The sequence below is a fragment of the Taurulus bubalis genome, assembly GCF_910589615.1.
Source record: "Taurulus bubalis genome assembly, chromosome: 3".
NCBI lineage: Eukaryota > Metazoa > Chordata > Actinopteri > Perciformes > Cottidae > Taurulus > Taurulus bubalis.
Genome location: NC_136591.1, coordinates 28,574,169 through 28,602,166, shown reverse-complemented (window position 1 = coordinate 28,602,166; position 27,998 = coordinate 28,574,169). Strand labels below are relative to the sequence as shown.

The 27,998-nt window shown below is 41.9% G+C and overlaps 1 protein-coding gene across 1 annotated transcript; it reads right to left on the bottom strand.

Annotated features, from left to right (window-relative positions):
- LOC306733370 (rho-associated protein kinase 2-like) lies at positions 1–27,916 on the bottom strand. Its single transcript, XM_079214595.1, has 33 exons — positions 27,573–27,916; positions 23,278–23,359; positions 22,516–22,616; positions 21,757–21,894; positions 20,593–20,853; positions 19,779–19,923; positions 19,530–19,668; positions 17,704–17,795; positions 15,389–15,548; positions 14,126–14,213; positions 13,913–13,992; positions 13,325–13,373; positions 13,103–13,238; positions 12,652–12,743; positions 12,163–12,409; positions 10,875–10,981; positions 10,510–10,669; positions 10,064–10,224; positions 9,398–9,582; positions 9,152–9,221; positions 8,866–8,969; positions 7,969–8,155; positions 6,676–6,769; positions 6,284–6,378; positions 5,832–6,020; positions 5,525–5,693; positions 5,054–5,263; positions 4,401–4,468; positions 4,194–4,282; positions 3,416–3,494; positions 3,000–3,267; positions 2,568–2,847; positions 1–625 (listed from the first exon to the last, which is right to left on the bottom strand). Exons 1-33 carry the CDS (start codon positions 27,666–27,668, stop codon positions 622–624), a joined length of 4,425 nt encoding a protein of 1,474 aa, XP_079070721.1. The 5' UTR covers positions 27,669–27,916; the 3' UTR covers positions 1–621.
- Positions 27,917–27,998: the final 82 nt, after the last annotated feature.

Genomic DNA, 27,998 nt, shown 5'->3' with positions numbered 1-27,998 from the left:
TTTTCTGGGCCAGAGAATTTATTGGAATTTCTCATGAATGGCGAGAATATAACACATTGTTTATGTTCAATTCACATTATTCTGTCTTGTGTGGTAATACATCTACTTTGTGTAATGAAAACGGTATTCATTTAAAAGACAAGCATATATTGTTAAATGTGCTGCTGACTTATAACCATAAAAATAGAACGATCATATACTATAAGCTACACTTTCTGTGTTACAATACACAGACAGACCTCTTATCCTATATACAAATGTTCACACACATGCCAAACACCTCAAACAAATCCACGTGAGTCACTGCCTCTGACAGAATAAAAAGTCCATGTTTTTCTCATGATGGTTATAAAATAAGGCAGTTTTAATCACAGTGTTGTTGTTTTTTTTCCTTTTTAGACGAAGTCTGACTATTATGAATGCTCATTTTCTTCTTCTTAAAATGACAGTCAGCCCCAGTTCTCATGACAACTGCCAGTTTCTATGAATGTTTCTGTCCATGATTAGCGTTGTTTTTTTCAGTCTATTTCCCTGACAACAAAAAAAAACACATGTAGGCACTGCTTCCAGACTGCAGTCATTAATCCACAAGGATGAAAAGACATCTTTGATCAGCCAGGGTTAACTGTGAAGAGAAAGAGAGAGGGAGAGAAAATGATGTGAAAACCTGGGATGCTACCAACAGAATGACTGGACTTCAAAGGCACGCCCACACAAAATCCACACGTATTAAACGAGGAAGCTATCCGGTAACCACACAATGCATGAGTAAAATGCAAAAAAAACACAAAAAACGGACAGATATGGGAATAATCTTAGCCTGTATGTTTGCAAGAGGTGAAATGTGAAAGCACATTATACGCTTGTTTGAATTATTTATTTATTTTGTACTATAGTTTAAAGAAAAGATTTATAGCGCACATGTCTGTACATTATATAGTATGTGAAGCAACAACCAGCAGATGGTTCGCTTAGCTTAACATAAAGAGTGAAAAGGGGGAGGCAGCTACCCTGGCAACATTCTGGATATTTGTTATCAGGCTTTGTTTGAGAGTAAACTACAGTGCTGCTGGTAGATGGATTTAGGAAAGAACCGGTTTATGCTAAGTTAACTGACGTCATATTAAATGCACAAACATGAGAGTTGTATAGTCACGCAACTCTGCTGGAAATCAAATATGTGCATTTCCCACAAAATTGACAAACTATTGCTTTAATATTGTACTTCTTGCAAACATGCAGACCAATATCTCCCCATATTAATCTGCTTTTTATTCAATAAGCATGTTCACTAAGTATACCTCCCAAACCATCAAACTATTCTTGAAGCAACAATGTTGTTCAAACACTGAATTTCCATTCAACTGAAAATGGTAAAAAAAAAAAAAAAAAACACACAAAAACATGCCTCACACACACGTAGAGGTTCAGTTACCCTCCGTACCCCCTCTTTCACTTCCATCAGAAGAACATATCATCATCATCATCATTATCGAAATCATCCAACGGCCAACTCCAGTCGTTGAGGCCAAACTCAAGCAATCTGAAACAGTATCAAGTATGAGGTTCATATCGAGGTCAAAGACTTTTCGTTCGTCATAACTGCTGGGGCCAAGCTCAGCAGGGGGCAGTGTCGAGCAGCGAGTAGTTAATCGAGTGACTGCTTGTTAGGATGATGCTAGTGTTAATGCACACGGCAGCACGGCGTAATGGATGACGGACAGGCGCAACAAGTTCTGCTACTTACAGTCTCCCAGCGTGAGAGACATTAGAATGATGGGGTCAGAGGTCAATGGTCAGTGGAGGATGATACGGAGCATGGGGCCACTGCTGAGGGATGAGAGCCAGTTAGATTGTGACAGAGAGCAAACTCAACTCAGTGTCTTAGTCAATGGTAGAAAACAAGACCGTTAGTGACTCATCATGGTTTCCTACTAAATTAGGTGGATAATGATGCGGTGTGAACAGCCATGTTGCAGCATTAATGCAGCATGCTGCATATAGCGTCATGCAACATTAATGCTGCATACAGCGTATGCAAATGACTCTAAATTACTTTAAATCCTGTCAGCCACAGCTTTAGACCCCTTTCAACTGCATGATTGAGAACCATCAGCAGAAACAACAAAGTAAGTAGTAAGGCTAGTTGTTTTGGTTTATTTTTTTATTACCAAAATTTACTAACATTTAAATTGATTTCTGCATAATTAGCTAATATTGGGGTTCTCAATACTCAAGGACAGATTATCTAACAACAAATTAAGTTCTCTAGTGACAAGATCACAAGATCAGGTGAGAATAATTAGGAAAAGACACAAATTAGCTGTTAATTAGCATCAGAGTCCAAAAGTAATCAGTTTTAAATGATGTATTTTGACCAAAAGAATCTGAAATGACAATTTTGCGATTTTTAAAATGAAGAAACACATTTCTGGAATTTTGAAAAATAAAAAGTGTTACTGCAGTCATTTAAAAAATAAAAATAGAACAGAAACAAGTCAAGCTTTTATATGGTTGACACATGTATAATATGTGTTTGTATGGAGTCAAACCTTCCCAGTCCTCACCTTGTTTTCCCTGATGGCGGTTGCTGCCTGCTGGCCTGGATCTTGATGGCCCCGCGGTGGGTGGACATACGAGGCGAACCCCTGGGTGAAGATCGCGGGGAGACTCGCGGAGAGGAGCGTGCCGTGGCTTCAGGAAGGTTGTTTTGCGCTGCCGAGGGAGGACTCATTGTTGGGTGTTTCCTGGGGATGCGTTTGAGCAGGTGGCTGACCCAGCGCTGCTGCTCCTCCTGAGAGTTGGTCAGCAGGAGCAGCTCTTTGGCAGTGGACATGTCGTAGTTCACTGTAAAAGAAAGGGATTCAAACAGATTGCAAACAGCATTTTCCCAAAGTAATCAAATCCAAGTAATATTTAATTATCATCAAATGCATCACACGCGGTGGTATGGCTGATGGTCCTACGCTCTACACTAGCTCTTGAATGAGTGTACTGACCCTTGCATGGCACTATAACTTCCTCCTTTCGGTCCAGGTGATCTTTGTGGCACTTGGTGTGGCAGCGGCGGCACTCAAGGGCCGGCGGGGGCTTGAAAACGTGCCACAGGGGCCGAGTGCAGGCCTCGCAGCTAGAGGGGAAGTGGTACAGAGTGAGGATGAACTCATGCCCCTTGTGGCTGATGTAGGAGGGACGATCGCCGTACACCATAGGCTCCACTACGAGCTCCTGTTCACGTTTAATCTCGCCTTCATTGGCATACAGGATCTGGGGAGAGAAAAAGAAAGGAAAAGGAACTTCATTGAAGATTTATTGAGGTAGACAATTTAATTGAGAATATGATTCATACCCGACAGTCCGTAGGAGGGAGAAGGAAAAGAAAGAGACGTCAACAGGAAGTGTCCTAGCTCATTACCTGGAATATCCTTGGAATTTCTTTGGCATCTGCACGGTACACATCAGTATGAGTGACAGGTCGGACATGAAACAGCTTACTGTAGGAGGGAGAGCGAGAGGGATGAGTTAACAGTAGGCCGAGGAAAAAAAGGGTAATTAATAAGTGCACAAAAAAAACGTTTTAACGTCTGTCTTTTGTTCTAGTTCTGTATATCTGTCTAATTAAATCTCCGGCAGGAGAATAATGTTATCGCTTACATGTGTGCATGAGTGAGAGAGTGTGCACCTCTGTCTGTCCACGCCTACTCTCACATTCTGCTGCAGAAAACTGCATCATATTTCGGGTGGCCAGCCATGGCTGCATGCTCAACCGGCTTTTGTGATTGCGGTGACAAACACTTTCTCAAAACACCTTTTTATTGACAGTTTTATATATTTGATGTAATTGACTCCTTGCTCACTTAATACTCTTAACCTAGTGATAATGCCGCAAAGGAAAAACACTTCCAATACATTAGTTGCACACACATACACACAAATATGAGATGAGATCTGGACTCTACTGAGTGCACCTGTCTATTTGTTGTTATTTTTGCTTTTAGCCACAATAAAGGATATGTCTCTGGTAACTGGTAATATTAGCATGCTAACACACATAACTAGCATTTAGCACAGCCTCACTAGTATGGCAGTTGACTCTTATTAGTATCAACTCTAATAACCATAATAGCATTCTTCATACCCTTGTCATTAATTTTTGGTATTACATGATTAAACCATGTGTTAAAATCACTCACTCGATGTCCAGGGTCATGAAAGGGTTTGCCTGCTCTCGGTCCAGCTCGCTGTTATAGAACAGGATCTTCCTGCTGCTCACAACTACATACTTTAAAAGGAAAGGGACACAAGGGCCAACAAGTTAGAGGGGGGCTTTACGAAATGGTAATGGTAATTACAAAGAAAACAAAACTGTAGATGTGAGATAATAGAGGTGGGTACATTACTTTTTTGTCCCAGCCAAACCGCTTTGTGTTCTTGGTAGGAAGTGAAATCCAGCCCTCGAGCCTCGAGTCTAGTTTGCAGAGAAAAAAAATGGAAGATTTTAACAACAAAGAGGAGAGCTGCCTTTAATCACCTGAACAACTTAAAAGAACACCCTGACATTTTGAAATGGCAGCACTTTAAAAACAGACCCTCATCAATTGGAGAGGAAATTATTCATGGCTATAACCAAAGGGCAAGTGGCATAAAGCTTTGCTACTTGAGTTCAACAACAGACTATTCAGTGGGAGCTATACGAGTTATAAGGAAGATCCAGCACAAAACATGGCAAGTGTCTCGTGGGAGAATTCAATTTAAATGGAGAGTGCCTTATTTTGATGTGAGGAAAAACTCTACACTCCAACTTCACTCTTAGAAAAATCCCCACATTTTTTGCAGTGGGATAAATTTGACCAAAGCAGCATCAAGCTGCAAGTATTCACATGTCCAGTGAGCGCTGAAAATAATTAATGTACAGCAGAGTCAACAGAGTAGAGGGATTAACAGAGACTTTGCAGGGTTGAACCAGGGTTTGGGCCACTTTTTTTTGGATAGATTAATGTTATAAACATTTGTTTCATTTGCATCCCCATCCCAGGTTCCCATGCAGGGTCACCTGCATGTTCAGCCTCAGGGGGCTGCTCGCAAGTGAGGGCCAGGGGACGGTGGGCCCGCTCCACCTGTCCGCCATATTCATCCTCATCCTCAGAGTCGAAGAGAGTGTGATCAGAGTGAAGGCTGGGCCGGGTGTCGACGCAGACAGATTTGTGTGAGCGCTGATAGGTGAAGGACATTGATTCTGAGGTGTGAGAGTGAGTAATGCGCACTGTGCCGGACCATGAAGAGGACATTTGTAGTGAAATGAGGAGGGGGGAGTGGGTGGTAGAGGAAGAAGCATAAAGAGGAAAAGGTCAAAAACAATTGGCCTGGAAGAGACTCAAAGGGAAAACAAAGGACACAGCACAAACTCAGGAAGAGAGACTGCAGGAGGAGGAATGCAGGAAGTGCATGCAAAAGTGTTTTCGCTCACTGGCTTTTGGCTTTGGAGTGTTCATGTTGGTGCCAAATTATAGCATGCTTTGTCTACCTGGGTATCCTTCACTCGTGTCCAGGTCGTTGCCACTGCTGATGCTCGTAGAGTCCAGAGAGTGAACGCTGAGAGAAGTGATCTGGCATCGAAGCTGCTCGATGTCACTGTCTTTGCTGGCCAACGTCATCTGAAGATCCAGACGCCCCTGGTTCTCTTCTGCGATCACCTGAATAACACAAGTGAGCAGGTTTTTAAGTGGAGTTCAATGTATTTTCTATAATTTGCAGTTATTGGAACACAAAATAATTGCACACGTTTTTAAATTGAATGTGTATGCATTTGTGCCATTTGTCGGCATACTGACCGCCTGCATGTCCGTCAGCTCTCTCTGGTACTTGATGATGGTGCTGTTGAGCTTCTCCTTCTCCGTTCTCAGCTCCAGCTGCAGCTTCCTGTTCGCCTTCTCCTTCCTGTGCACCTCGGTGTCAATGCTTCGGTGGCCTCCTCGCACCGTCTCCCTCCTGTTCATTACCTCGGCCAACTTGTTAATGGCCTGGGAGATAGACATATTTGTGAATTCAGTAAATACACAGGGAAAGCAGAAATATCAATGTTGTTGCAAGATAGATAAAAAAAAAAAAACTGGTTTCAGATCTCAGTTATTTTGCCCAGAGTTCAACACAAGCCTGCAGCTGAACATTATTCTTAACAACAAATGATGTGACATAACAATCGTAAAAAGTCAGACAATAAAAGTAGGAAAGTATAGAAAGTATTCCAGGCTTTCCAGACCTGTGTAGGCGCCCAGACACACACCTGAATTTTTAGTGTCCTTTCATTCTGCAGCAGCTTTTCAAAGGACAGTTTGAGTGAGTTCATCTGCTTCTCCTCCTCCTTGGCTTTCTGGAGCTCTGTATAAATAGCAGAGAAGAATATTAATTCAGGGCTTATAAACTTTACTTACTTAGCATAAGTTTTTTAGAGAAGTAACCCATTAATTATAGTGCAAGTTTGAAGACTGATATTCTGCCATACAGACACTTGGTTCCCTGATGAAAAGATTAATGGCTACTTCTCATGACATTTTAAGTTCACCTCATCCCGTAAATCATCTGGATATGTAAGACAGCTTTTCAACACATTTCCCAGGGCCGAGGGAAATGTCATTCCTGCAGAAATCTCCCTCATTAACTCCAAATGACACTCACCTTGCTGCATGTTTTTCAGCTGATTGTTGAGCTCCTCTTTCTCGCTGGCCAGGTTGGCCACATCCACCGTCAGAGTGCGATTGGACTCTTCCAGCTGTAGAGATTGTTAGAGTAGCAAACAAACCAACATTACTTAATTTGCATTTTAGTGGATTTTTGGGTGGTATGCTAAAGATGTAGCCTGGTACCAGCCGAATTTAGCCCCGCCCACAACATTTGATGTCTGGAAGTTCGGTCTGGCACTGCTCCGTTGGGGAGAAATTATCCAAAAGCAAACATTTAAAAAAAAAAATTGTGTGTGCAGTCACATGGTAATAAAAACAATATCAGTATACTCCTTTAAAGGTTTACACGTTGGTGCCATGCTGTCGAATCACACTCAAAAGCGGCTTCGTCTGCGAGCGAGTGACGCAAGATCCCCTTAGCCGCACAGAAAGAATGGAAAAAATAATAATCGAAAAATATGTTTTATTTTGAAGAATGACCGGATACATCCGTCTGTGCGTCTGAGCCTCTTAGTCTTGACACATGTCAAGAGGTTACGTGATAACGTTACTCCGAAAATGAAATTTAAATGTACGTTTCAAATCTGCTGGAGTGCCGGTGTTCTGGATAAAATTAATGGCAGAAAATCCTGAAAACCTGCAAGCAACATCCAAACCATGAATGTGAATACAGATCCCGATCAGTAGTGTTGCATGCTGCTGGGTGTGGAAACTATGAGAGTGAGTAGGGACGCGAGGACTACTATAAATGTCAGTCAGTGATCATCAACATTATGTGTTAGAGTAAATTTAACATTTTCTCTGAGCCATAGAATATAGTCGTGGCCGGCGATCTCAGAGGCCGGGCCGCTTGATGACAGAGGCCCACCGGGGATTTCCCCGGTGTCCCCTATGGCTAGTCCGCCCCTACTTTGCGGTAAATAGGATGTATATGCAGCGAATAGGTTTACAGATGCGCTCCTTAGCGCCATTTATTGTCGGGAGTTTGAATAGGAACGAACGCGCCTCGGCCCAAAATCAGAATTTTTTTTTTGCCTTGAGAAATTGGTTGTGTGGCGTGAGTGCGTGTGAAAACATGCAAAAGCGTGTGTCACACGGCGAAACCGTGAGAGTTGGTAGCTCTGTTAATAGATACTTTTGGTACAGGAGAGAACTCATTATAATTCTAAATTAAGTCTTAAAACAACTCAAAAAGTCATTAATTATGGCTAAAGATGCCCAATATTGCAATTTTACGTAATATTTCATAATCAACTAAAAACGGTGCCGAGCCCGACTCTAATCTCACCGAGTTGATGGTGGCCTCCTTGTCGCCGAGCTCTTGTTTATGTCTTGCCATCATGTCTTTGATCTCCAGCTCCTTCATGATCTTCTCCTTCTCCAGATCGGAGTACTGCTCCTCCGCGATGGAGCGAGCCAGCTGCTCTGAGTCAGCCTTGGTCAAACTGGCTTCCAGCTGGGCTGCCATGGAATCCCTGCAGAGGGAGGATGGGAAGGAACAGTTATTACCGTGTTATTAAACTGCAAGAACTGGATACCGTACATATTTTACTGCAAAAACCCCTGCTGTTAGGGTGCCTATAGAGTGGAAACACATTCTTCAATATTGACCTTTTTGTCAATGCAGGATTTTCCAACCCTAGAGTTAGATTAGATTATAGTTTTAACTTTTTGTCTCCAGTAATATTTGTCTGTAGTGCATCTGGGGTAGGCTGCTAATCAGGTTCACTCATTCAGTTAAAATTGAAGTCCTCAATTTAGCCTGAGATTAAATCACTGAGGGCAAAGAACACTAATCTGGACGTCTGTTGCATTCTTTAAAAAAACAAAAAAAAAACAGATCAATGTTATCTTTGTACCGTTATCTTGTGGGTGCCACTGACCATTAACACTAAAACCTCAACAAACACGTTTTTAAAGATTTTTTAAATCATGCTTTAATTCCATGCTTTAATGCATACCACCTTGTTTGTGTTCCATGCTTTATACTTTCATTGTATATCATTTAACATGTTCCGCCTTTAAATATTCATGTTTTGTGCTATTTTGAAGCTGTACTTTTTGTTTTGAACTTTTTTTTCTTGTTTCTTTGATAAATCGTGTTTTATGCTAATATTTAAACCTGAATAGAAATATCAGGTTATTTTAGTGTTGCCGGGTCTCTGGTGTGGTGCTGACTGGATACCTCTCCTCGCTATATTCTTCCAGTCGTAGCTGCACCCCTTTGTACAGCTTATGCCTCTCATCACACTCGTCCTTCAGCTCACGGATCTGCGTCTTGTAAAGGGTCTTTGAAGGAAAACAGACGGAGATTCAGTTAATTTCACATCACAGATTGAGATGGAGTTGAAAAATAAACTCCTTCTCTGCTCATATCTTCCCATTCAAGCCCCATATTATAGGTCAATTTAGATTGATTTTGCTATTCTGAAAACAAGACGCAGAAAAGAAGAAATACAGATTAGAATTACTGTGAAATACTGCTCAGCCTCCAGTTGGTCTTTCAGTTCCTTCAGCTGGCCACCAGCATCCTGCTTCTCCCTGGAACAGGACCAACAAGCTGTCAATCACTGCTCCTGGCCAACTAACACCCAGAGCCAAAGCACTTTCCTCAACCTCTCCACAACAATTTGCCAACGGCACTACAACAAACTCAGATGCATTGTTGTTTATATTTAATGGGTATTATGCTCAATATGCCATTATGTGTGTTTGACCTGCGTAGCTCCTGGTTCTGTTTCTCCAGAACCTGCTTCATGTCCAGCATGTGGTTGAGCTCCTGTTTGAGCTGTTTCTCTGATGAGGAGAGCACCAACACCTGCTGGTTCTGCATCTTAAGATCGCTCTGGCTCATGCTCCGCTTGTGGATCTCCTGCTCCAGACGCAAATTCAGGCTCTTTACCTGCGCACACGCACACACGCACACACGCACACACACACACACACACACACACACACACACACACACACACACACACACACACACACACACACACACACACATCAATGGTGGCACTAATGGACAGTTATGGGGAACAATAAGCTGCAGAACAAAGACTTATGGCTCCAAGTAATGCTTATTTTCATTATGGATTGCTTTATCAAATTGTTGAGCCCATAAAAAGGAAAAAATAAATTGAAAATAAAAAAGACAAATGCCCATCACAAGGTTCCAAAAGTCAAGGTGTCATTTCCCCATTGCTTATTTTGTCTGAACATTAGTTAAAAAACTGGTTATGATAGAAGGAAATATATTAAAAAGCAGCAAATAATGAAAATGGAGAAAGAAAACCGTTGTTTGACATTTCTATTTGATAAGACTGTCTATTAGTTCTGATAATGGCACTAATGTTCCATCAAGCAATTCATTGATTGGGACGCACCTCTTCAGAAAGTTTCTCCTTCTGTGCATGCAGCTCAGCCAGTTTGTGCTGCGCCTGCTTGTAGTCGCAGTCCAGCATGGAGTAGTCCTTCTCTTGTTGCAGCAGCTTTCCCTCTACCTGCAGCTTGACGCTGCGCTCCTCCTGCAGGTTGAACTCCATCTCTGAACCAAACAAAACAAGGAGGATTATCTACCCAGCACTCAATGTGCCACTAGAAGGCCAGCGTGTTATAGTTTTCTATCTTTCATTTCTTCTCAGGCCTTCCTCAATAACTGAAGACACTTTTTCCACTTTCATTATTGATATCATCCGTGCTCTTTTATGTTTTCATTTAAATTTGAGCGAAGTGAGCAAAGTAAAGCACAATTTAAACTACGGACCATATGCTGAAGCACTTTATCCATCCTGCAATCATCTTTCAGACTCTTGTCCTCCCACTTGCTCACCTTTTAGGGCCTCAGACTTAGCCTCCTCAATGGTCTGGTAGGTTTTGTTTTCATCTGCAAGCTTGGCTTTGGTGGCCTTGTGTTCTGCCTCTTCTTGCTCCAGACTCTGCTGGAGCGACTTCACCTTGAATGTCAAGTCAATCTCTTGGTTGCTCTTCTCCTATAGAATTAAAGGGGATATTGGGTTTTCTTATTGGCTATCATTACCTCGGGGTGTTTTGTGTATCACGTCCATTTTTTAAATACTGGAGAACAATGACAATGTAATCTAGAAATGTTAAACTGAAATGTTAAACTGAAGTCTCTTGGAATAGCCTTGACTCTCAAATCATATTGGAAATCAGCAATTAGAAATGACAACTAACCTTCTCGAAGTCATTGAGCTTTTCGTGGAGCTGCTTCTTTTCAGTCTGGACCTTAGAGAGACATGACTTCACCTCCTTCACCTCCTCTTCCAGGCCAGAGATACGTCCTGAAGTGGATTGATTGGAAAAGAGATGAGGAAATAATGACAAAAAAATGATGAAAAGGAAAAAAAATTCTTTTATAATTTCTTCGCAGAAAAAACTACAAGAAAATGCACCTGACATTGTTCAGATTCAAACAAATCCGAGGTGAGACGTTACATAACGCTCATGCTCCCTCCAATGTATGAAGAACAACACACTTAATGTGTTTTTTCCCTTTAACTAACTCCACCCATGTGGAGAGTTCTACCAGGGGAAAAAAGCACGAGCCATCACAGCAAACAGCAGCACTTTTGTTTTGATACGTCCCCTCTGACCTCAGTGACTGGCCTCCTCTCTGCATGGACTGAGCAAGTTGAAGTTTCCAAACAGCACAAGAGGTGCTGGCTCTGGTCCGGCTTTGGCTTTCACAGCCTCTTGCTTCACATGAGCCTTTTGAACAGATGTTTCCACCTATGATCGGATATTTCCCAAGGACTGGTCCAAAAAAACGATCTAATAACCATGTCCAGCCTCCAGCTCCAAGTTGTGCAACGCCTTTTTTCCTGCTACTGAGGAGATGTTTACTGACTGAGCCCATGAAGATCACCAGATTACCTGCACTTACGTCAGTGAATAAACCTTTTCGACTGGTACATTCTAAATTAGCAAAAATTGCAACATTTTAATAGACAAATTAAAGTTTGTAATATGACACACTTTAAAATAATCATTGTCAAAGGTTGACAGTGTTTTTCTTTTGCTTATTGTACATTTCCAACCACTGTGTGCAGGCCATGTCTATAATCAGACTAATAAAGTGAGACTATGTAACAATTTCTCAACAGCAGCCTCTGTAACTCCAACTGACAATTTTGGTATTATGTTTAGCATTTAGCTAAAATGCTAAGCTATAATAGAGAAATGGTAGAACCCTTCTAATGTCAGCAAACTGACTCCTTTAATATCTGTCATTCAGCTTGCTATCATTAGCTCCCAAACTGGTCATACCAGACCAAATTAAGCTGAGGCAACAGCACCTCTGTATGTAATGAACTGAACAACTTTTTCTTTGCAATTAAACTTTTAATTTGTCAGATGAAGTGACATATTTATTCTCTCCCAAGTTCCATAGTCTTGTGTTTATACTGCGTAGAACAACTTATTGAATTGCTTGTTCAAAGTGTATTAGACAGCCATGCCTCACCTTGCAGGTCAGTAATAGTTTCGGTCCGGAGGTCATGGTCTCTTTTCTCCTCCTCCAGCTCGGCCTGCAGCCCCATCAGCTGCTTCTCCAGCTCCATCTTGCTGTTTTCAAGCTGGCTGCACTTTTCCTGCATCTCCCTGAGGCTGACCTCCAGGCTCTGAGCCTGTTTCTGTGCCTCCGCCTGACTCTTCTTCAGCCGTGCTGCCGCCTCCTGCTCTGCCTGCAGCACGGTGTTGGCCTCCTCGAGCTACCGATGAGAAACAGATAGGATGAAACTTTTCGCTGCAGGCTGAACTGGGTCAGCGCAGCAGCACATTCAAAAAGGATTTAATTAGGCAAAAGCAGAGGGATAATGAAAACGGCAGTCACAGTTGCTTGCTTGAATATGTATTATTAAATTAGCATGTTTGATTTACATAAGTAGGAAAACTACAGTGAAGCATAATAAAAAAACATCTAATTAGGGGAATTTAATAAGCTCCCACTCACTTGTCTCTGTAGCTGGATGTTCTTCTCATTGGAGATCTGGGAATTATGGTTCTTCTTTCTAAGATCCTCGAGCTGGTCCCTCAGATTGTTCACTTAAGATACAGAGAAATAAAAGAGATAATACAATAAGTGATGAATCGCATTTAGTGGACCCTGGAAAATACCACAATCCACCCACTGATAGCCAACATATATAGAATATATACTGAGATATAAACAGTGGGATGCAAATCTGCCAGATATCCTTGTGGTTTATTACAATGTTTTAATGAGTTAACAGTCAGACTGATAGAACAATTTTGCAAGTAAAATATATGAAAATGAGAACCACTAAAGACCTACATAAATAAACAGTTCGTTGATTAATCTGCTTCCCATGAAATCAGATGCATTTTGGATCTTATTTCTAAAGTTACAAACAAAATATTTAGACATATTCCCAGCTGCTCACATTCGTTCTCCAGGCTGCGCTTTCTGTCAGATTCGATCTCGACCTTGCGCAGGTTTTCTGTGCTCTGGTGCTGCAGGAGAGCTCTCTCCCTCTCCAGCTGCCTCAGTGAGGCCTCCACTTTCTGCCTGCTACTCATCTAATCAAAAAGGAAAACACAACGATGCTGAGTGGAGTGAATATCTACTTTATCACATGAGGTACATGGTTGGAATGGGATATTACCTCCTTGTCTAATTCTTTGGCCAGCTTGTCTAAACGGTTGGTGGCATTTCTGGAGGAGAGAAGAGTTTTATTGCAGACTTCACTACACACAAATCATTGAATTAAGAATTTACTGATGGAACATGTTGGAAGCGAATTGATGTTCCTTTCTTTTTAACATCTATCTCATCAGAAACTCTGAAAGCAACAGCGTTATAGGATGGGATGCCACTTTCTGTTGTGTAAAGCAATCAAACACATTTTCTGCGTTATCGAAACGGATCGCACACAACAAGAACTCCAATCTTCACAGAGATGGCCTGTTTTCTTAATACTAATTATACCACTGCCTCAAAATGTATGTACTAATGATCAACATACAAAATGCTTCAGTCGCAACCTTTAAAATGTTGACTATAAATTGGATTGTCAGATGTTTAGTTCAAGACATTCCTACATTTCCTTCACTCAAAGTTTTGCCAATTTAATCTTGTAATGGGACGCTTTATCATAACAGAAAAGTTAACGATGGTTTGCAGTAAATGGTAAAATATTTGCATTGAAAGACAATGTTGCTCAGCTCTGCCGGTGTTATTTGTTTAGTCGTACTTGCACTTGTGACCCAGCTCATCTTTGGCCTGCATCTCATGGTCGACCTGCTCCTCCAGCTGATGAAGCTTTTTCTGCAGCTGCTCAGATAAACAGACAAAGGCCAGAAAAGGAATATGCTATTATCTAATGGTCATTTCCATCTTTGATTCTATGTCTTTTATCTCTCCTCTGTTACCATACTATCAAAACCACATGCACAAAAACACCTACCTCTTTCTTACTCTCCGAGCAATTATCCTTCTCCTCAGAGTTTTCCTTACTGTTCTCCACAGAGCAGTTGTTACTTCCCTTCAGCAGCCTGACGGAGGAAGAAGGGACAGAGGAGAAGCATGAATGTCCGTCACTGTCTTTACCTGCAGAGGCATTCCAGCTCTGACATCCAACACTTTCCTCATGTCCAACTTTACTGTCCTTACTAGATCCATAACGCCACCTGGGTGGTCAAGAGGAAGCTGGATGTTCACCACGGCACACTTCACAACCATGAAGAAAACACTCGTACTTTCAGACCAACATAACACAAAACTGTGGCGTTGTAGAAAAAAGCTGCCGATCTTTCAAGCTTCTTCTTCCATCTGGATGGGTTTACCTTTGGAGAACCCCAAAGGATGTATCCAACCCACACTGTCGGTTGCCAACTGTTAACCAATATGGTGGTGGACTTTTGATGATGGACAACTATCTCTGGGAACCATTATGTGACTCTACCACATAGCTGCATAATGACTGAGAAATCTGAAGCCATTTTAAGAATAATTTAAAAACAATTCGAGCCCTTAAACTGTTTTTGCACAGTGTTCATAATTCTAAAAATGAAAATGCAAAGAAATGTGGATTATTTCAGAAAATGTATGTTCTAAAATGGACAGTTAAGGATGCATTGTATCTGACATCCAAGAAAGACTGTATTATTCAATATTCATGTATGATCACACATTTAATCTACAATGTGCAAACAACTTTTCACTGGATTGATAGTCATTTATTAACTCAAATGTCATTGTTTTGGCCTTGAATCAGATGTAAATGTAAAAGAGAAATTGCTTAGATGTAAATAGTTGAACCTTCAAAAAGTTAAAAAACAGTCCTTGAGGTTGAAACATTACCGATTAAAGTTCTAAAGAGTGCAATACATGTTTTCTACTACTACACCTACCGATCAAAACCAGGTTAAAAACTAGACTACATCATAAGCAAAGAGGGCTTTAAAAGGGTCCGTCAGAACAAGGTAGCAGTGTGGAGCTTGAACAGGCATACAGTGTCTGACCGCTGGAAGGCTGTATTAAAGGTATGAGTGTAAAGCTCTTTTTAGGCACGGCGCTGTCCTAAAACCCGTTTCCTGAGTCTAGAAGCCCTTTTGAAAGTTCCCACACATGGGAGCAGGTACAGTAAAGTAAAATAATATATGACCAGCAAAGGCAGACAAACTTTCTAGCAGAGTAGAAGCAAAGAACATCAGAATAAAATACTTACTGGTCCTCCTTGAAGTAAGTGAAGCCGATGAATGGTAGCTGGTTGCCCACAAAGGCTTTGGGTGGAGGAAAGGTCTCAGCATCTCCTTTATCCTCCTCTATGTCGTCAAAGTTACTGGTGTCGATGTCACCGTTCAGCTCAGGCACAACTGGAGCTTCAGCTGGACGACAGAAACAGAGTCGTGATGGAGCAAAAGGGGAAGCGGTGCAAACCATGAGGGGTTAAGAGGGAACAATGATGTTTTCCCTTAACTGAGACTATCTGGTTGGAGGTATTTAAATTCAAGGACATCCTCAGCAAACTCTGAGCATTTTCTCAGGTGTGTTCCTGAGTAAATTATATACCAACTTAGCCTCTGCTTGTAGGAGTAAGCGCTCTGCAGGTTGGCGTGAGGCTGACACTACTCCTTTCCTCGTACAGTGCTCGCTTTGTGCCCCACACACAGTGCCTTTCACAAACCAAGACTAAACGCCTGCTCCTTTGAGAAGCTGTAAGTCTGCACAACACAGGCAGACAAGAATGTATAAAAGGGCCAATCAGATAAAACTAAGCTAGTCCTTTAACCTATAAATAGTTCCTAATTGAGAAAAAAAGCCGCCATTATGGATCGAGTTCCTCAGACCAGTGAAATTCTGGCTCTGAGCAAAGAGCTCATTACTGTTGGGTCAAGTCACAACCCTCAGCGTGACAAATGGGACTCAAAGATGCTGGAGAAAATACAGGGAGGGATCAAGCACAGGAAAGAAACAAATGAGGGGAAGTAAAAAAGAAGAAAAAAAGCCAAAAATGTGGTAAGACGGAAAGAGACACAGGCTGCTCCATAGAGGCCCTTGTGGCACGACTTCCCAGAATGCCCTCTGATAGCGGGCGGCTAATGACAGGCAGCCCAGGCCACAGTGAGAGTGAGCGAGCGGGAGCAACCCTCCAAACTGGGGCGCCCCTCTCATTAGAGCGGTCCACACAGGCCGCACGGCCTGCCCCGCCCGCCGCTACGGGGGGTGCTGCCTCCCGCCCCAGCATCCGTGCATTCATCCGTCCATCCATGGTGATGGCTTCTTTTTATCCCCATCCCAAAGCTCAATAAGCTTAATAGCCATAAAGCGAACTGGGAGAATCTTCAATAGAGTCCCAACATGAGTCATCGTGGGCACACTCAGCAGGGAGTAAAGCCATCCGTAAGCAGACACAAGAGGGTTGGGATGTGCATGCAGATCTGCGGGACACCAGAATGTTTTGAGTGTATATGTGTGTGTGTGTGACTGGACATGCATGTGCAAACATGAAGAGGGCTGAGCAGCTCTGCAGTGGCACAGTAATAGTTTTATGTTCCAGACTGCCAGGCAGCCTGAAGCTCAGTCAGAAGTTGTGTCTGTTCCTAATCAGAGCCAGGTGAAGAAGAAAGAGCCTGCATGTGATTATAGACAGACACAGAGGTCCCGTTCATATTTCTCATAGATCACTTTGCTTATTTTCTATATAAAAAAAGCTTCGAACCTTTTACTCCAATTAAGATGATTTGATTGATCAGTTAATGTGTTTTTAATGTTCTCTTTGCGGCTTCTACCTTTATTTTTATTTGTAATACATCGATAAGAAATTAATTTAAAAGGAATACAAGAACTATTTTGCTCACAAAGATGATGCCATAGTTGGATAATGTCAATCAATCATTACATTGAATAGCAATTATCATTTCCTGGCAAATGTAACATTTTGTCTGCTGATTTACCTGCTGATAATGCAATAATGTAATGTAATATCTCCACCTATAACTGTTCTTATAAGATCTTAAACTCAGCCAGTTTTGCAGAACATTCTTCTCTTGGTGGACTTTTATGAAACAGCCTTTCAGTTTCATAAGTGTGTGTTGCTGGCTTGGTACTATCTAGTATAGAATCTGCAGTGCTTTCTGCTGACTTTCTCCATTTCCGTCTATTTAATCTATTCTTTTGTAGTGGCACCCATGTGCAGCTGGTTATCTTTCAGGTTTCATGCATCATGTGCTCTGCAGCTCTGCACAGTATCCAGTCAAATAATGTTAAAGGATATGGACATATGGAGAGCATGTGTACCATATTTGCAGGCTTAATAGCTCAGGAGGTGGAAATAAACTATGAACCAGAGCTAAAAAGAAGCAGACCCACTGAGGAACGGGCTGGGAATGATAAGAAGTAGGCCTATAAGCAAAAAAAAAGAGGAATGGTCATGAGAGGAAGAAAAAGAAGAAGACATACATTACCAGAGATGGAAAAGGAGAAATCTACACCGGCATTGTGGGGATGTATTCAAAAACATGCACATGCACACACACTTACTCTCTCGGATGTTGTCAAAGGTCCACTGCTCGTTCCTGAAGAAAGGGTGGCATTTGATCTCATCCACTCCAGTGCGGCCCAGACGAACCTTCCTGCACACAGCAACAGGACCAAGACTGTGAGCAGAGCCTGAACACTAAATACCCCCTCTACTCACCATCACCATCAACATGTCATGCCAAACACACAGCCGAGCGCAGCGACCACACTGACCGACCACACTGACCAGCATGGAGCGCCGCATGACCACTGGAGGACACTGGAGCCTCCTCCAACAAGACAGATAATGTAGATCCAGGAGGAGAAAGGCAGTGTGGACAGCAGGATAAGAGTGCAGGAGCCAACATCAACAACTCGGACGGACTCAAACCTGACTGCTAGAGCTGCCGCTGCCTTCCTTCCTTCTCCTCTCTCTAAAACTCTACACGCTCTTTTTCTCTCTCTTTCTCGTCCCCATTCCCTCCCTCCTCCACCGCTGGGTACAGGGATGGAGGGGTGCGGCAGTTTGGGCTTGCCACGTGTGGGACATTCCAGACTCAGCCAAGAGTAAGAGAGGGCAGAGGCGGGGAGGAAGAAAGAGTTTTTAAACCCCCGCTAAAAAAGAAAATCTGACATGCAACCAAGCCTGGCGTACAACGGTCCGTGTCTCAATGCCCAGAAAACTGCAGGAGTGCACAGTAGAAAGTTATGCCAGAAATGGGTGAGGATTGAGAAATGGAAAGTGGAACCAAGAAAAGGTGGAAGAAGAACATTATAAACGAGGGGTGATGAGAAACACGGGGAAAAGGAGGACAGGAGAGGTAAATGGTGAAAGTGCTTACTTGGAGGATTCAGCAAGACCATGACAGTGACAGAGCATATGGGTTAGGTTGTAAATGAATGCATCGGTCAGTGTTCAAGGGGTGTGTGTGTGTGTGTGTGTGTGTGTGTGTGTGTGTGTGTGTGTGTGTGTGTGTGTGTGTGTGTGTGTGGGGCTGGGCAGCCGCACACATGTGACATTCTGTCTGTGGTGAGAGAATAGTGAGCGAGAAGGTAAATAAACTGAGTGAGGGAAAAATGAAAGGCTGCTCTGTATTGAAGCAGAAAGGGCCTGTGTCTAAGCCCTCTTTGGGGGCGGGGTTACTAATGTAAACAGGAAGTGGTTTCTTCCAGGGGGATGGGTCACTAACCAAGTACATGACCCACACCGTCACGTCATATTTTTTTAACCTTTTATAACTGATAGTATGTTATTACGCACGAAAAAAATGGCACTTTTTGTATTTAGAGATGGTAGCTGGGATCAACACTCAGGTTTGGAGTCACGGATATGGTTTTTAAGCAAACTAAATCAAGATAGAAAATTAGTTATATTAAAGGATATATCTGTTGATAGTCCATATTATTCATTTTGACATTGTTAAGGCTTTTTTTTAATTAAAAATGAAATATACAGTTGTCACCTGTTTTTAAAAATCTATATTTTCAGTAGAAACCAATAAGGGGCATGTAGCCACAGACAAGGTGGAGAAGTTGTAAAGTATTGATAGACAAACAAAAAAAAATCTAAAAACCTTTGGTGGATATAGCCTGATGGTTGTGCAACGTGTTTAAATTTAGATGATTTTTGTCAACTTTGACATGTTTAATCTTTGGCACAATTCTTACACTCTTTTCACATCTGTTTATTGCTTTTAGTATCAGTTACATAATAATAATAATAATAATAATAATAATAATAATAATAATAATAATAGTAGTACAAACACATAGAAAATGTAAATGTGTATGCACATGACAAGTAGGTATTTATTAGTTTTTATGATTTAGAGTTTTTATGTGCAAACCTGTCAGTGAGAAAAGCACAGATGAGGTCTTTGGCAGCCTGAGACATCTCTACGTCATCTGGGAAGATGAGTGTGTTCTTGTGGTTCATGATCTTCCCATAAGTTCCAACCAGGGACTCAGCATAGAAGGGAGTTTCACCTGCAAAAAAAAGAAGAAAGAATTATGTACCATGACTGATTTTTAGGATGGAAATGTTTAGGATTTTAACTACCAAACAGCACAAAAAATGTATACGGTGGGTCACTTACCGACCAGCAACTCATAGATAAAGACTCCCACGGACCACCAGTCGCACTCCCGGCCGTAGCACCCATCACCACCCTGAGACTGAAGCACCTCCGGGGAGATGTAGTCTGGTGTGCCGACAGCTGTGTCACAATGCACCATGCCCGTCTGCAAACAGAGAAATACACAAGATTTACTGTAGAGAGAAAGCAGGAGAGTACGAGGTTGGTAGACTTAGGGGGGGGAAGCAGAATACATAAAACATATTTCCACTGCAGGGACTGTGGCAGCAATGTAAATGTAAATGAGTTTTGTCTAAAAAAAAAAAAAAACATTTTTGTATAAAATACAACTGAACTTCTAACAATGCGCCAGATATTCTGAGACAACTGTAAAAAGATCTCGGCTGGACTGTTTTTTGACCGTGTTTATAAGCCACTTTCTGTCTACTGGTGGACTTTCAGAAAGCCTAAATGTGTGGAGCCACTTGTTGAACCGGCTATTTAGAAATTGCTGTGGTAAAAACACTCACACCAGAGGCGGGACCTCAGCTGTACTCTATATTGGTTGTTTAGCGCAATTACTTCTGGGGCCTCTTCAACAACCTGACGCACGAGTGCTGCCTTTAGCATGGCTTTGCATTCTGAACACTTGGTGGTGCTCTAGGACACAGGGAAAATGCCACTCATCTTGAGACAGAAAAGTTAATTCACTCTCTTTTTAACTATCTATTCTTCCAAATTAAAAAGGAGTAAAACGTTCCTAAGTCCCTATCTTGATCCATCCAGGTCCAACACATTGGAAATCAACAACGACATGATGATAACATTAACTCACTGAGTCCATCTTCATGCACGTGCCAAAATCTGCCAGTTTGAGGTGACCGTGTTGGTCCAGCAGCATGTTGTCAGGCTTGACGTCCCGATGGATGAAGCCCATGGAGTGGATGGTGTTCAGCGCCAGCACCACTTCAGCGATGTAGAAGCGAGCCCACTTCTCAGGTATGTCGTAGTTCATGGTGAGCGTGACCAAGTCGCCTCCAGGCATGAACTCCATCACCATGTAAAGGCGGCAGTCGTCTTGGAAAGCACAGCACAGCTAGGAAACGACAGTCATTTAAAGCCCGACACAGGATGTTATAGAACACTGTGATACAAATTAAATTCACGTGGGTTATCCTCTGTGCTTTTTAATGTATGTTAAATATTGTCTTTCTAGCTCTTTATGGAAACATTGCAGTGACAGAATGTGACATTTCTGAGTTCATCTGGGCGTCATTTGGACATAATTCTCACATTACTAATTATTGAGTTTCCTTAATTACTTTATTGCACTATTCTTTTAATTATTACATACCTGCTTGCCATTTATACTGGACATAATCATAGTTATTAACATATTATAGCTTAATTAATTTGTACTGTATTGTTTTTTGTTTATCTTGTATATAACAGTAACACACATTGTTATTATCACCACTCCATTCATTTAATGTTCTCTCTGTGCAATACTTTAACTTCACAGAAAAATGTATCTAATTTAAAATAACGCACCAAAATGATCCCTGGATTATCGAATTGTTTGACATTGATTAAAACAAATATAAGCATATTTCCCATATTTATAGTTCATTTACACACCGTTTCTACATTACATTTTTAAAAGCTGCATATTATATTGACATTGTGACATAAAAGTACACATTGTATGACATAATATTTTATTCATATTGTCCATCCCTGCACATGTTGTAGAAAATATTGCCATTCCAGACATCTTGATATTGATCTATGTACAATCCATAATTCAGCTGTGGGGAAGCTTAACTATTCTTATCTCAGGACAGTGTGTGTTCAGAAAGGCAACAACCTATTCAGTCTCTGTAGCGGAGGGAGGTTGGGTCTGAGAGTTAAGCTTCTTTCTCTTCTGTTTTAATGTTCAATACTTCCACTATGTTACATAATGTGTTTTCAATCAAATAAAACCTGTGTATTTGCACACCTGGACAACCCAAGGACTGTTAGAAAAGGCCATGATGTGCCTCTCCTCCCAGAAGAAGGCCGAGTCTGACCGCTTGATCATCTCAAACTTGGTGAGCTGCTTCATGGCGTAAACCTTCTTAGAGGCCCTGTGGCGGACCTGCAGCAGAAGAGGAGACGCTAGCGGGTAAACATTGATAAGCGAACAATAGGAACAAGATAGTAAGAATGTCACTATGCCCATGATAACATGAGAAACAGAGAGGCAGAGAGGGGAGCTCATAATTGTAGGCACACACCCATAGAAAGACATGCTTACACAAGATTTCAAGCACAAACATACGAAGCATCCCCTCCACACCCCCACACCAGACTTCACACTCCTCTCCCACTCACTGAGCCTGTCCAGACTTGTTTCTACCACAAAACGCTCGGCAGAGACCAGATTCAAGCTTCCACCGGCAACAAGAGACTAACATCTGGGAAAACTGGGAGTTTGGAAGCAATGCCTGCTTAAACTAACATTTTAAAAATTAAAGTTGGTCATGATGAGGAGAAAGATGCCAATTATATTTGAAATATAAAAAAACACAATTGGCAGATGTTGCACATTTTTTTATTTTGGTAGATTAACAGATTGTTGCTCCCTCTAGTGGTTCACATTTTTGGTATTCAGCAAAATATGTAGAGACTGTAGAACATATCTAACTGCCCTGCTGCAGCATAATTAATGTAATAACACACTTTATTTATCAACTAATTAGAGACGGAAACACCTCACCAGCTGCACTTCCCCGTAAGCGCCTCTCCCGATCAACTTCACTTTTTCAAAGTCTTCCAGCTTCACCTGAAGTTCTTGCAGCTGACCCACCGTCTTTTCATCTGCAGGACGGACAAAAACGTGATAATGGCGGCACACAGGTCAAGTAGGTAACAGTAACACTGTAACCTACAGTAGGTGCAGGATCATGAGTCATTGAAAGTTAACATGTTGCACAGGGCTAGCCACAGTTTAAGTTAATGACAAGTCAGACCAGTCTCATGAATTAACGCCATGTCTTTGGAAGAGACAGATTAGTAGTACAGTGGGTGGTAGGAAGTAAGAGCTTTTTAGGAGACATGCTGCTATGTTCTTTCTCTACCTTAAGGCACATTCTTTGTAAAAGGCCTCACGTCTTAACAAAGATAAAGAGCAAAAGGTTTCTTAAAATATTGATTAGACACGCAAAAATCACTGTACAAAAGTGACACAAATCTATCTTTTACTGATAATTTGGCTGTAGAATCGGTCAGGGTTTATTGTTATTCATAGATTTCTTATCTCTCATGTGAGACACTGCTGTATACTGAGTCTCTAGAATGTGGCCCAGAGAAGAAGGATTTCCTTAAAAAAGGTACAGCAAGTTGTTAAAGATCTACAAACAATTATCCTACTCAATCCTTTATGACTGGAGTGCTCTGGTTTGTATTCAACAACTTTATAGGTATTCATCAAGCTGAGCACACAAATCTTGACCTTCACCAAACACACAATCACTCTTACATCGATTCAGAAAGGCCTCTATGTTTTTGTTTTTCCGCAGCGCAGGATAGTTCAAATCATGAGCCAGTGCGTTCATGGAATCCTGAAAGACAGAAAAGACAAAACAATTAATGAACCTCTGAAAACAAAATGTAAAGCGTGTCAATAAAAACAAAAATAGAAGAAAAAATGTGATTGTTTGCTTGGGTTCGGCTGAATGATTGAACATGTTTCATGTTTCTAACAAATAGATAAAAATTAAAACATAATCATGTTTAAAGCTGATTTCAAGCATAATGTGTTCTGTTGGGAAGAAGAAATATCAAAAAAACATTTTCCAAGTCTCTTGTTAATCTGTCAGGACAAGTCTTGTAAAACAACCCTGACCTTCTGCGGGCTGATAAAAGATGACTAAATGAACAGAGGAAGTAAGAAAGGAAGGAAAGAAACACATTCTTGCGAACTGTGAGCTCCATAATGCAACATTACTGGGAAGAGAAAAGGAGACTGCTACTTTGCAGCATAACAAAACAATGGCAAGTAGACAATGGAGGTTGGATGTAAAGACATAACACGTCATACAACAAAAACTAGTCGCATGCTGTTGTTTCGGCCCCCTGTCCAAACACAGACCCACCAACACCCGCTCTATCCAAACAACACAAAGCCCTCGCCATGGCTTAGCACTGAGGGCCAGTGGCAGCATCAGACTAAAAGTCGGGGCCTCAGCAGTGTCATCAGTACTTAAATCAGCGGTGTTGAGTTCCACTTAGAACCAAAATGTCTGCGTGATTCAAACACATGAGGCTGGTAGGGCAGCTGGGCAGGTGGGTGGGGGTGTAGCATGACCCTCTGTTCCCCAGAAACAAGGGTCAAATGGAGTCATCCAGTGTGCGTGTGTGTGGGTGGGGTAGCCTGGTTGAGCCACAGCGGTGTCTATCCGACTGTTTGTTCGGGGATATGTGAGTGGGTGGGCAGGGGCATGTGGAACAATTCTGCACTTTTAAATAGCGGCGGTCCAGAGAGATCTCCCCCACCGCAGACGGGTGTAAATAGACCGAAAGGCTCAGAAGCTATTGTGGGACCAACAGCTTATGGTTCAGGCTAAGTGAGCTAGGATCTGTGATCATTTTACACAGTTTGTGAGTGTGTGTGTATGTGTGTGTGTGTGTGGTCACTAGGCCTTGGCGATATTGAGAAAATCCCAAATACCTCAATATTGATATTGCACCGAGATTACATGGCTGACTATTAGTGTGTTTCCCATAATAATTAAATTTGAAATAAAAAAATCATCATTAATGTTAAAGTTGGGTAAAAGCAAATAATAATAATAATAATAATAATAATAATAACAACACAGACAGCTAGAAAAGTCTGGTTAATTACATCACTTCCCCTCTAGCCTTTAAAACCAGGAGACGACAACCCTTGTGCCATTTTACGATATATATCCGAGACAATATCTCGTCTCAAATGAAGCTATAGATATAATACTGTTATGTAGCCCAGCCCTAGTTGTACCAGCCATGGTTACTGCAGTAGAGAGGAAACTCTACAGTCTGTGAGAATGTTGAACTCTATGTACATATGCAAATATAATCTAATTTAAGCAGCTTCCAATGAAGTGTGTGTGTGTGTGTGTGTGTGTGTGTGTGTAGCCCTTGGGAATGTGAGACTAGAATCATGTAGCTTTTGAGCAGCTAAATCCTGTTTTACATCCATGTCTCTGAAACCACTTTTTAAAAACATAAAGGTTGAACATGCCCATTTTTAATTAATTCACCTGGTACAAAAAATGTCGGCACATTCTGTAAATGTGCAGAGTTAGAAATTACATCTTTAACAAGGGCTTTCGACTTCGTCCAGTCATCAATTTCAAGTACCAAAGGTTATGAATCCAGTAATGGACTTGTATCAGCAAGCTCGTTTTAAAGGTGGCCTGAAGAGTTTTCTTCCACCACTAGTAGCATAGTAGAGCAACGTTATAAGTGTCTCACACACACACACACACACACACACACACACACACACACACACACACACACACACACACACACACACACACACACACACACACACACACACACACACACAGAGAGACAGAGAGAGAGAGAGAGAGAGAGAGAGAGTTAATGCCAACAGTTGGTGGCAGTGACGCATCTTGTGGCGAGTTTGTTGGTCCAAGAATGATCTGCAGCGTGACACCATAAGACAACGGGGCTTAATTGAGAGTCACTGAGACCTGCAGTCTTTTTAGGTAACAAGGAGTTAATGCCAACATTGCATTACACTACATAAAAAAAGAGGCCTTTATTCTTTATCATAATATTATCATTATTCTATTCCATGACTGTTGTTGTCTCCCTTATTTAGATAGTACAGTCAGCATGTGTTATCTTGCCGTGTGAAGGGTTCAGGATTCACATCTCTTGCCTCCTGATTGAGCAGAGGACCAGCCAGAGCCGAGGGAGATTATATAAGGATTTTCACTTCTGGAATCTGGACAAATCTGAACACGATCCTGCAGTTTAGGCATGGTAGTGTGTCCTCACCTCGCCTCAGACAACACCTCCCACCTACTCCACGTGAGCCGATGCCGCCTGAGCACAGTCAGCAACAATGGAGAGGTTCTCAGAATCAAAATGTAAACTGTGTCCTGCCGGCACAGACCAAGTCCCGATCAGTCCAGAGGAAATACATAGAGAAATAAAAAAAATCAACAACATCTTATCTTTGAAAAAGCTTCCTCAACTGGGTCCCAAATCCTTTTCTTCTGCAGATTGAAAAAAAAAAAGCAAACACAACAAAAATGATTGTGGACAAACAGGAAATAGTGATGTGAGGTCACAGTGAGTTAACTCCATCTCAATTCCAGGAAGTGACTTCAGCTTCCTGTGGGCATTAGGCAGCCCAGTGGCTGTAGCTGTGTCCCAACAAAGCTGCCTGGAACCAGACTCAGCTGACTGGAGAGATAAAACGGAAAGTAATTGACGGACTGTCAACGTTGCCTAAAATGGAATGACTTCACTTTGTAGCCTGATTATATCACGATACAGACTTGGCTTTCCACTGAACTGGAGTTGTGACTCATCAGCACTGGGAATGGTTTCCCCCAACAGGACATTTTGCAGATGAAAGGTTATTTGTGTGACAACCCGTACATACAACATCAAATCTCCTTTAACTATCTCATCTATTCATCAGTTTGACATATTAAACCCCAAGCTTGATTCTCTGGGTTTTACCTTGCTCCAAATGTCACTAGAATAACCCGAATGACCACCAAGAATGGTCGTGTTCTGTTGATATCAAACTTGTAATGAAGCAGCGGAATAACTTAAAAAGAGATCAACGTTTTCCCATTTCATCATTGTGTTTGCGAAGCAAAAGCGTGACCATGTAGAATAACAAGTTAATCCAGTCTTGGCATATCCTCAGGTATCTCTGGATTGTCTGAAAGACAGGGCTGAACATACTTAAAAAAAAAAAAATGGATGTAAAATGCTGGAAAGCTTAGTTGTGCATTGTATAGACCTAAAAAAGTAAAGCAAGTTTTGGCTTGGTGGGAGATCCTGTTGAGACAGAGGGCCAGGACAAAAGCTACTCCATATAATCAACACAATAAAGTGCATTTGTTGTGAGAGGTTGGGGCAGAGAAGCTTCGCAGTGGCTGTAGTTTATCAAAGTTGACCAAGTGCATTCTTAGGACAGGTCAGAGCCTCTCTCTGACCTGTCCTAAGAATGTCAATTAGAGGCCTCGCCAAGAGAGTAATCAGGTTTTAGGGAGGGCACTGATTAGTTCTTTTGTCCATGTCCTTGATTGGTAAGGCTCAGTTTAATGCGCCTGTTATAGAGACATCCTTTTTGATTATTACACTCAATTTCCTAGCATGTATTTCCATTAAAACTGTGAAAATGAGGATTAAACTGTATTCAAAAAGGAAAAAGGAGGCAACACATAGGTGGGGTTTCCCTCTGCTGCATCCCTGATTGAAAGCCAAAGTAATGATAAACAAATCAGCTTTTCACAAGCAGAGTGTTTTTTGGTTTACTCCATAAGACAACAGACATGTCTCTTCAGGTGATCTATGATCATGACAAAATAACAACTCAGTGCATTGCTATGTCTGTGTGTGCGCGTGCGTGCGTGCGTGTGTGTGTGTGTGTGTGTGTGTGTGTGTGTGTGTGTGTGTGTGTGTGTGTGTGTGTGTGTGTGTGTGTGCGTGCGTGTGTGCGTGTGTGTGTGTGCGTGTGCGTTACTCATTACTACAACAACTACTTGTATCAGACCCAGAGGATAAATGCAAACTCACCAGCAGGGTTTCCAAGTTTAGTGCCGACTGTGGGTTCCTCATCAGGGACTCCAGCGTGTTCAGCCGGCTCTCCAGTCTGCTCTCCGCACCGAGCATGATTCCAGTGCAATGTATCCAGGTCGAATGACAAGAAATTGCAAATAAAAAAACACCTGTATAGGGCGCCCTTTTGTCTCGGGACAGAGGCGCACTCCGCTCCTGCTCGGCTCAGCTCTTCATGTCAGCTCTTCTGTAAACCGCTTGAGTTGTCAGGTTAATTATTCATCCGCTGCTTCCCCTCTTTTGTCAATAATATCTAACAACAAAGTGGAAACTGGTCGGACTTTTGAGAGACTCCACGTTCAGGTGCGTCCCGTCGGCTCCCAGGTAGAATCAACAAAATCTGATCCGACCACAACGTGTCCAACCCGAAGGACAGACCACCGT